Here is an 11141-nt window from a genome sequence, read left to right on the forward strand (position 1 = left end):
AGCAACATTTACTTTCTTTTCTGTTAATTTATTTCTGGAAAAGTGAAAACAAAAAATAATTGTTAAAAAAAAATATTATTTACTAAATGTTCATTCTGATTTTACTAACCTGTTTTATGAGGTCACGCAGTTTGGTAGAAAGGGAGTCTGGATATTCAGGCTCTCTGTTGGTAATGCTTTCTACCTGTTGTTTCAAGTTTCCCTTCGGTGAGAATGGTAACCTGTTGGTGGCCATTTCATACAAGATGACTCCGAAAGACCACCAGTCAGCTCCAGCGTTGTATGGCTCCTCTAATAAAACCTTGGCAACAAATAACAGATTAGTTACCAAAAGTTCTTATACTGAGAACCCTGATTACCATATAGGATTGCAGAATGGGCAAACTGATGCTTGAATGAAGGTCAATAAAGTAGATATATAAATGTAATTACCCATGATGGGCTGAAGGATTATCTGTCTTTGGTAGTCCAATAAGCTCAGAGTTTTAGTGGGCCAAGTGGTAGAGTAACACATCAGTGTCACTTAAAATAATAAGAAATATTGTGTAAATGTACAGGAGCTGAGATTCTCACCTGTGGTGCCGTGTATCCTGGTGTTCCGTAATAGTCGCACCGTGTGTTTGCTCCATATATACCGGTGCAGACAAGGCCAAAATCGCCGATTTTCACATGGCCTTGTTCATCCACCAATATGTTCTCTGGCTTGAGGTCACTGTAAAACACACATGGTACAGTTTATATTAGAATGATGTCCAGAAACACAACTATGTATAAATAGTGAAGGACTTGGGAGAGAATTTAGATTTTTCTTACCGATGAACGATCCCGTTGTCGTGCAGGAACTGTATACCCACCACTAATTCTGAAGCATAAAACCTTTTAGAAAAAAGAAAACACAAATCACTTTGTAGTCCCGTCTCATACCATTTAATATATGCTTGAGCAGTGTTTCTGTGTTGTACTATTCCAGTCTCTAGTAGCATGCAGGGCCGCCTTCAGAAATCACAGGGCCATGAACTGCAACATTTTTAGGGCCCCCTGGTCCCCGCCCACCCTCAAGCCCCACCCCATATCTTGACCACCCCACAGATATCAGAGGTAAAACATTAAACCCCCCCTAAGCTATAAAAAGCCACTGGTGGCCACCCCAACCAGATGTTATAAAAAGCCATTAGTCATCAGGGGCCCCCTGCAACTAAAAAAATGATGGCCTGCCCCCCCACCAAATTATAAAAATCCATTCGTGATCAGGCCCCCCATGCAAGTAAAAAAAAAATTGATGGACTGGGCGCCCCACAAAATTATAAAAAGCCATTGGTACTTGGTAGCCAGGCACCCCAAAATTTAAAAAAAATGCTTGCCAGGGTTTTGTGTCCAAGAGGGGCCTGGCCAAGCTTCACTTACTTGATTAGCCAGGCCCCCCTGATTTCAGTGTGCTGCCAACTTCAGAAAATATCACAGCAGCTCCATGCACGCAAGATTTTCTCCTATTCAGATTTTCTGTACCCTCATTGGTTCTTTAAGGATAAGTCCCAATAAAGATGTACAGGGATTCTATCCAATCCCATTGCAGCTTTACCAGGACTTAAAGAACCAATGAGGGTACAGAAAATCTGAATAGGAAAAAATCTTGCGTGCACGGAGCTGCTGTCCTATTTTCTGAAGTTGGCAGCACGCTGAAAGTAGGGGGGCCCCCTTAGACACAAAACTGTCCCCCCTGTGCCCACCCCGATGGTGGCCCTGCTAGCATGTTACTTATAGTGTTATATGACTGGTAGATATCCATTGTATTTTAGGTACTTCTGTCTCAAGGAGCTTGCTACTTACAGCACTTGCTTGTTATTCAGACGTCCTCGGTCCTCAATGATGTTCTCCAGTGTTCCTCCACTGACGTACTCCAGGGCTAGCAGGATTAGCGACTGGTTTTAAAAACAGAAAGGAGAAGGTGAAGCACAGAACTGGATAGGACAAAATAGTCACATGACCATTTATTAATTTAATACAAAAAATATGCAAAACAGCATAATAATTACAACAAACTAAGATAACTCCAGGTTAGACAGAACACAATACACTAATATTAATAGCAGTATTGGTTCCACAACTCATTATTCTAGATTATAATACTGGAAAGGGGTTTAAAATTTCCGGGCCTCCTCTGCACATAAATCCAGCCACACATACTCACGGGTCACCAATGACCTCCCACCATACATACTCACGGTTCACACGGGAGCCCCTGCTACACATAATACCGAGGAAGCTGACCCCCACTGGGCACCTTATACCCCAGGCCACTGATACTGGGATAGGGTCCTGCTATACTTTAGTAGCTGAATGAAACTACAGAGAAGGGTACACATATATGTGGTTTTATATACATATAGTAGAGACCTCAGGATAGACTGCTATATATATATATATATATATATATATATATATATAGCAGCCTATCCTGAGGTCTCTAGTACTGTAGAAGCATCACATTCACTAACAAGGTGGCAAGGCTCTGTGTAAAGACAAATATGCCATATGAAATACTTTTATTTTCAGCATAATATATGCAGAAAGCAGACAGACCCTAGCAGAGCTCACTACCCTGTACCTTAGTTTGGAATGTTGCCATTGCCCGGCATAGAAATGGGCATCTGCTAGAAATCTGAAGAACTGATGCCTCTCGTCTGACATATTTGAAATCTTCCTCCCGCTGCTTCTCGATGATCTTGATTGCAGTTAGTTGGTTCTTGATTTTATATGATGCCAACACCACCTGGGAAATAAGAGCGCAAAGAAAATAAATATTACTGGGTCTCTTATATGGACATTAGTGACTGTAGCTTCACTCATATTGGTAATTCAACAAAGGATGAGACATGAAATATTCAGTATTTCCATTTTATCCTAATAGCCCCACATTTTTGTACTGGCAATAATGTGAAGGAGACAGGATAGGATAAATTAACATGATATAGACTATTTTTTAAAATTTGTTTGTGCTTTTTTAATATTAATTTATTTACCTTTTAAAAGGTAAATTGAAAAGTCATGTGTGTGCCCTGCCTGGGTCTGACCATCCTTTTACGATAGGAATGAAGATTGGGGTATCCTTTAGATAAGGGAAAATATTCTCTACAGCAAATATAGCACATGCACTTCCACTGATCACAGAAGAGTTTACATGTTAAATTTACATGCTTAATTCTCTTGTGATTTCTGTCTACTTTTGGTTTCATTCCAGATCATTACAATAGATTTTCCCATAGAATCTCATCACTCACCTTGCCAAAGTTGCCTTCTCCTAGTTCTTTAATAAGGCTGTAATTTTTAATATCGAGGTATTGCGATGTTTTGGCATCCTCTCTAACATTCTCTTTTCCTCCTAGGGGATTTATAAAAAAGACAATGTAACTCAATTCATCCAATAAAGATACATAGAATGTTATGTTAAATAATTACAATGTCCTTATATTTAAGGTGTAGTCTTCATGTCCCATGATTAATACATATCAAGGGTCCCTATTATGGTGGTATATTCCAAAATCAGCCACCAGGTACAGCACAGGGTCAAGTTGGAAAAACCAATAATTTTACAGTAGGCCCCAGGGCAACAAAACATTATTTATAGACCATTTGATTGTAAATTACAGTCACTGTGAGCTATCTATCCATTGACTAATCTTAATGGCATGCCTAGTATTAAAGGGGTGGTTTACCTTTGAGTTAACTTTTAGTATGTTATATAATGATCAATTCTTTTTTTTTTTTTTATTTGAAGTTTTTATTGTTTTTCAACATGACAAATGAAAAAGATGCATTAAAGTATAACATGTTCACAGCTGCAAGTTTGACTACGTCTAAACAGGTTGCGTCCTTTATCATAATGATCAATTCTAAGCAACTTTTCAATTGGTCTTCAGTATTTATTTTTTTATTGTTTTGTAATTATTTTCCTTCTTCTTCTGACCCTTTCCAGCTTTCAAATGGGAGTCACTGACCCCATCTAAAAATCAAATGCTCTCTATAGCTACACATTTATTTTAACTTCTGATTACTCATCTTTTAATTCAGGCCTCTCCTATTCATATTCCTGTCTCTAATCAATGCATGGTTGCTAGGGTATATTGAACCCTAGCAACCAGTTTGCAGAAATTGCAAACTGCAGAGCTGCTGAATAGAAAGTTACATAACTCAAAAACCACAAGTAATAAAAGATAAAAACCAATTGCAAATTGTCTCAGAATATCACTTTCTACATCATACTAAAGGTTAACTCAAAGGTGACCAACCCCTTTAGTGGAGTGCTCATTGGCCATTTCTGCAGTAATATTACAAGCAAGGCTGGGGTTACAATTTACAATAAATTACCATACAGCAATTGAAATTAGTAATGAATGTGTATTGGAAAGTTGCTTTGAATGACTGGGCGTGTGAGGAGCATATTTTGGGTTGAACACCTCTTCAAGTCTAACATCAATATCTTTCAAATGTTTTTCTCCTTACCAGCTGGGCTCTGCTCTGGACTTCTTGATCTTTTCCTTCGCAGTGGATACTGCTTTCGATCTCCATCCCTGCAAATTTGTTTATTTGTCTGTATTTCTTTGATTGTAATCTTTTCTCCTGCTAAAAAAAAAAATTGTTACTTTGTGGCTCTTTAATCTAATTTACTCAGGGACTCATTTATCACTTTTGGCCATGTCATGCACATGATATGGCTGTTTCATGTGCAACATAGGTGCTAAATTGTACTGGTACAGTTACCGATAGCAACCAATAAAATAATTGAATTAATTTTTGACTTGTATCTAGCTCACAGCTTATTGTGGACCAGGCTTGGACTGCCAGTGCCCTAGTTCACAGCTCCCTAATCATCAGTGGAAGAAGGAAATAAATCAAAGATGGCCGTCTGTTCCACTGTGGAATACACGAACATCTTTAGAAGTTTCAGCTAGATAGGGAAGGCAAAGCGAGACAAGTAGCACTGGGAAAAGAAGAGGAGTTTGCGGTATTCTGTTTGGGTGAGGTAATCTATGCACTGATGCAGTGATCTTACTGGCATGTCCAATATTGGCCATTTCTACAGTGAAATTGCAGACATATTAACGTAAAGTACCATTAACCACTGAAATTTGTAATGAATGTATATTAGAAAGATGCTTTAAAATACTGAGCCTGTGGGGATCTGTTTTTGGGTTTCAGTCCTACATAAATATCTTTCAAGTTTTGTTCTCCTTACCAGCTGGGTTCTCCTCCGGACCTCTTGATCTTTTCCTTCTCAGTGGATATTGCTTTAGGCGTTCTAGGCAAATCCTTAAATCCTTCAGTTTTATCTTTTCTTCTGCTAAAAAAATAAAAATCACTTTGTGACTCTCTAATTTCTAATTTAGTCTTACTTATTCAGGGCCAGAACTAGGGGTGGCCAGAAGAAACACCTGCCTAGGGTGCAACAATAGCGGGGGTGCTGGGCAAGTACCCGATGAAGTGTCTTCTGCATACCCATAGTTCTTGTTCACTGCCCACCATTGCTCTTGCCTCCCACCCCTCTGTCACTCTTCCCTCCCCTTTGTCACTCTCCCCTCCTTACGTCACTCTATACTCCCTCACCTTTGTCGCTCTTCCCTCCCTTTAGGGGGGGGGGAGCAGGGTAGCTGGCTGGGTTGTCTAGGGCATCTGGCCGGCTTGGCCTGGCCCTGGACTCATTTGTGCAAAAAATTAGTGCAAAGAGCACTTGTTGTTTGCGGGGCAGATTTTATCAATGGGTCGAATTGAAAATTCGAAATTCGAATTTTCAAGTTTATTTATGGTCAAAACTGTCAAATTCAACTGGGGAGTTATTCAGATTTGATTAGAGTTTTTCAATTTCAAGATTTATCATACACTGGCCCTTGAAGGAGAAATCAATCTGTGGGGAAAAAAACGCCTACCCCCCACCCCAGGTAGCCCTCCCTCCCTCCTCCCCCAGGCTAACTACCCCCCTGGGGAGATGCCCCATACTCCATACTTACCCCTAGGCGCAGATTCTTCCAGCGAAGTTCCACGCATCCATCTTCCGGCTCCTCGGTAAGCTGACTGAGAGATCGGTAATTTCCGTGTAATTCCGCACGTGCGCAGTTGTCGCAAACCGGCAAACTGCTACAACTGCGCATGTGCAAAAATACCGATGTCTTAGCTTACCGAGGAGCCGAAAGATGGACACGTGGATATCGCTGGGACAACCTGCGCCGAGGGGTAAGTATGGAGTATGGGGCATCTCCCCGGGGGGGTAGTTAGCCTGGGGGGAGGAGAGATGGCTACCTGGGGTGGGAGGTAGCTGTATTTTTTCCCCACAGGTTGATTTATCCTTTAAAGAACTCATATTCGACTATTCACCACCAAGTCAATGGGAGAGGTCCAGGGATCATTTTGGAGTTGTTTGCAGCCTTCCTGACATTCAAGTTTTTTTCAGAGAAAAAACATGAATCGAGTTTTCGTGTCGATCCTACTCACCCGAGTTTTTTAAATAAATTCTGATTGGTCGAATTTCGAGTTCATGGGAGTTTAGGGGAGTTTTTAAAGACTAACATGAATTCAAAATTTCAACCTTTGATAAATGGGCCTCCCCATGTTGCAGCTGCCAGCACCACACCCTGCACTTCAGCGCTAAGGAGAACAAGTTTCTGTTCTTGCCTCTGCGCCTAGGATTTTTATAAATCTCCAAGTGTGAAAATGTTATTTCTCGTTGGTGACATCGGTTGGAAAACTGGCGAGTGACAATTTGATCCTGAGTTGCAGCAGACAGGTTGTGCCTAAATGGCAAGTAAAGCTGGCCATAGACGCAAAGATCTGTAGATTCGTACGATTTTCAGACAGTGTGTGGAGAGTCCCGACATTTTTCGTCCAGAGGAGATCAGTCGTTTGGTCAGGTTAGAAAATTTCTGTCGGCAGCCGATAATATCTCTGCATGTATAGCCGATCATACGATTTTCAGTGGGAGACTGTCACTAGCTTTTGTTGGATATAAACTATCGTACGATTGCTGTCAGGGGCAGAACATCGGCTGATCTGGTCTTTTCTACTTTATTTGATCTGAATGGTTAATGGCAGGTAGGGAGATGGGGAAGTCGATCGTTCAAGGATTTGTACGAGCGGATCTTTGCGTCTATGGCCATCTTAACAGCTTTAGCCTAAGTGGCTACTGCCAGCCCAAGCATATGGGGCACTGGATCCTTTCCCACATCATACAGTAAATGCCAAAGGGTTATTAGCACCCAAAATATATTATATGACATGAGAGACAGTAGACACAGGAACCCCAGATGAATTTAATACAATTAGAGGCAGCAGAGAACATTATATATAAGGAGAGGCTATGGTCACTGGCACAACAATTACATTATATACAGTACAAAGCAACAGTTACTGCCACCCCAATAATGTTACCTACAGTGAGACCCAGTGGTACATTAAATACAGGTACCCCAAGCACTTTATGGTGCCAACATATACTGGCTCCAAAGAGCATTATATCCAATTCAGGCCCCTCCTATTCATATTCCTATCTCATTAAAATCAATGCATTGCTGCTAGGGTATTTTGAACCCTAGCAACCAGTTTGCACAAATTGCAAACTGCAGAGCTACTGAATAAAAAGCTAAATAACTCAAAAACCACAACTAATAAAAAACTAAACCCAATTGCAAATTGTCTCAGAATATCACTTTCTACATCATACTAAAAGTTAACTCAAAGATGAACAACTCCTTTAGTGGAGTGCTCATTGGTCATTTCTGCAGTGATATTACAAGCAAGGCTGGGGTTAAAATTTACCATAAATTACCATACAGCCATTGAAATTTGTAATGAATGTTTTGGGTTGAGCACCCCTTGAAGTCCTACATCAATATATTTCAAGTTTTGTTTTTCTTACCAGCTGGGTTCTCCTCCGGACTTCTCGATCTTTTCCGTCTCTGTGGATATTGCTTTAGATCTTCTAGGCAAATCCTTAAATTCCTCAGTTTTATCTTTTCTCCTGCTAAAAAAATAAAAATCACTTTGTGACTCTCTAATTTCTAATTTAGTCAGGGACTAACTCAGGGCCGGAACTAGGGGTGGGCAGAAGAAGCACCTGCCTAGGGTGCAACAATAGGGGGTATGGGCAGGTACCTGTTAAAGTGTCTTCTGCCTACCCCTAGTGCAAGTTCACTGCCCACTGTCACTCTTGCCTCCCTCCCTTCTGTCACTTTCACCTGCACTCTGTCCCTCTTCTTCCCTTCCTATGTTACTCTCCACTCCCTCCCCTCTGTCCCTCTCCCCCCGCTTGTTAAAGGGGGGGGAGTGGGGTGGCTAGCTGGGTTGCCTAGGGTGCCTGGTCGGTTTGGCCTGGCCTTGGACTCATTTATCTGCAATGTGCAAAAAATTAGTGCAAAAAGCATTTGTTGTATAAATGTTGCAGCTGCCAGCACCACATGCTGCACTCTGGGTACAATTGCTCTGGAATTGAGTGTAAGGGGCATACGTTTCTATTCTTGCCTCTGCTCCTAGGGTTTTTATAAATAAAGTGTGAAAATGTTATTTCCAGTGGTTGGAAAACTGGTGAGTGACAATCTGATCCTGAGTTGCAGCAGACAGGTTGCGCCTAAATGGCAAGTAACAGCTTCAGTCTAAGTGGCTACTGCCAGCTCAAGCATATGGGGGATTGGATCCTTTCCCACATTATACAGTAAATGCCAGAGGTTATTAGCACCCAAAATATATTATATAACATGAGAGACAGCAGACACAGGAACCCCAGATGCAAATTTTTATACAATTAGAGGCAGCAGAAAACATTATAAGGAGAGGCTGTGGTCACTGGCACAACAATTATACAGTACAAAGCAATGGTTACTGCCACCCCAATAATGTTACCTACAGTGAGACTCAGTGGTACATTAAATATAGTCAAAGGCAGTTGGCACAGGTACCCCAAGCACTTTATGGTGCCAACATATACTGGCTCCAAAGGGCATTATACCCATTGAAAAGGACCACATACTGGTACCCAAAATATATTGCATATAGTAAACATTATATGCATGCACACATAGCAACCTGCATATAGTCATATAGTGATGACTCTAAAGCTATATTAAACATTAAAAGCCAATGTTTTTTGCCCAAGTAATTAATGGTGCCAATGGACACTGGTGCTATAGTAAGAAAAGGCTTGGGGCAGCTGTGCCAACTGTCTTTCCCTGTGTTTAATGTATTAGTTGAGCATGAGACACTACTAAATGAATATATGTAGGGTACTATGAGTACCTGTATATGATGTTTACTGTATACAATATATTTAGAGTGCTATGCACTTCCAATGTGTATAATGCCCTATAGCGCCAGTGCAAAATAGTAATCGCTCACGCACACCTGTCGGTGTAGATGAATCCAAATTCCCTTGGTGCACAGTGATAGAGGTAACCGGCAACCTCAAATCTGATACTAAGAAAAGGCACACTGGCACACAAGCTGTGAATGCAGGTGCTTGACAAAGGGGCTTGCCCCGAAACGTTGCACTTCCGGTAATAAAACTTTGCAAGGTGTTCACCTGCATTCACAGCTTGTGTGCCAGTGTGCCTTTTCTTAGTATCAGATTTGAGGTTGCCGGTTACCTCTATCACTGTGCACCAAGGGAATTGGATTCATCTACACAGACAGGTGTGCGTGAGCGATTACTATTTTGCACTGGCGCTATAGGGCATTATACACATTGGAAGTGCATAGCACTCTAAATATATTGTATACAGTAAACATCATATACAGGTACTCATAGTACCCTACATATATTCATTTAGTAGTGTCTCATGCTCAACTACTACATTAAACACAGGGAAAGACAGTTGGCACAGCTGCCCCAAGCACATTATCCTCTAGCAACCAATGGACACTGGCAACATGAATGCATTGGAAGGGAAGGCATAGCGGTAGCTAAAAAATGTTGTATACAGTATACATTATATACAGGCAATCATACTACCCTACATATAGTCATATAGTGGTACCTCAACTATATTAAAAGCCAACAGTTACTGCCCAAGTAATTTATGGTGCCAACAGACACTGGCACCATAGGGCATTATACACATTGGAAGAGGATACTGGCACTCTAAATATATTCTATACAATAAACATTATATACAGATACTCATAGTACCCTTTATATAGTGGTGCCTCAACTATATTAAACACGAAAAGTCAATGGTTTTTGCCCTCCAAGAACAATACATACAGTGAATAGTAAAGGACATACACTCTCGATGTTTTTGATTACAAAATGAGAGGCGGGGGCACAGTCACCCCAAGTTAAATGCCCATCTTTGCATATTTAACACATAAGTTACAGGTTATATAATTATATTCTTAAAACAATATATTTTGTGTTTCTTCTCCTTACTAGCTGGGTCCTTCACTGGACTCTCCGATCTTCTCCTCTTCTTCTCCATTTTTCTTCTTTTCCAAGGATGTTCTTTCTTCTTCCTCTTTCTTCTTCTGCTGCTTTCTTCTTCCTCCACACTAAAAACTCACTTTTCTGCTCAAATCTCTCCTTCTATTGCTCTAATCTCCAAAAACTCTCTCCAACTCACACAAGCTCCTGCAGTCACTGCAAACTGGGTAAATGACAGTTGTGGCAGTTGGCTCCTGAGAGCTGGTGTCTGAGTGGTATGTGCCAGTTGAGCCTGAGCAGCAATTGTTAAGTATACACAACACAGAATGGTTAAAGGGTGTCAGGTGAGTAAATAGAATCACTTGGGGGTGACTGACTTTTGGTTTTTCCTTCTCCTTTAAAAGGGATTGCTTATCTTTTAAAGGGGTGGTTTACCTTCAAGTTAACTTTGGTGTGTTGTAGAAAGGCAAATTCTAAGCAACTTTTCAATTGGACTTCTTTATTAATTTTTTATGTTTTTTAAAAATTATTTACCATTTTCTTCTTTGACTCTTTCCAGCTTTCAAATAGGATTACTTAAAAAAACAAATGCTCTGTAAGGCTGCACATTTATTGTTATTGATACTTTTTATAACTCATCTTTCTATTCAGTCCCTATACTAGTCTCTTATTCAAATCAGGGCATGGTTTCTAGAGTAATCTGGAGCCTAGCAACCAAATTGCAAACTGAAGAGCTACTGAATAA

The 11141-nt window shown here is 40.6% G+C and overlaps 1 protein-coding gene across 1 annotated transcript; it reads right to left on the reverse strand.

Annotated features, from left to right (window-relative positions):
* Window positions 1-1823: 1823 nt before the first annotated feature.
* On the reverse strand, window positions 1824-10454 carry LOC121397298 (protein kinase C epsilon type-like). Its single transcript, XM_041573912.1, has 7 exons — window positions 10406-10454; window positions 7904-8008; window positions 5234-5338; window positions 4501-4617; window positions 3279-3379; window positions 2606-2770; window positions 1824-1919 (listed from the first exon to the last, which is right to left on the reverse strand). Exons 1-7 carry the CDS (start codon window positions 10452-10454, stop codon window positions 1824-1826), a joined length of 738 nt encoding a protein of 245 aa, XP_041429846.1.
* Window positions 10455-11141: the final 687 nt, after the last annotated feature.

The sequence above is a fragment of the Xenopus laevis genome, chromosome 8L, assembly GCF_017654675.1.
Source record: "Xenopus laevis strain J_2021 chromosome 8L, Xenopus_laevis_v10.1, whole genome shotgun sequence".
Taxonomy (NCBI): domain Eukaryota; kingdom Metazoa; phylum Chordata; class Amphibia; order Anura; family Pipidae; genus Xenopus; species Xenopus laevis.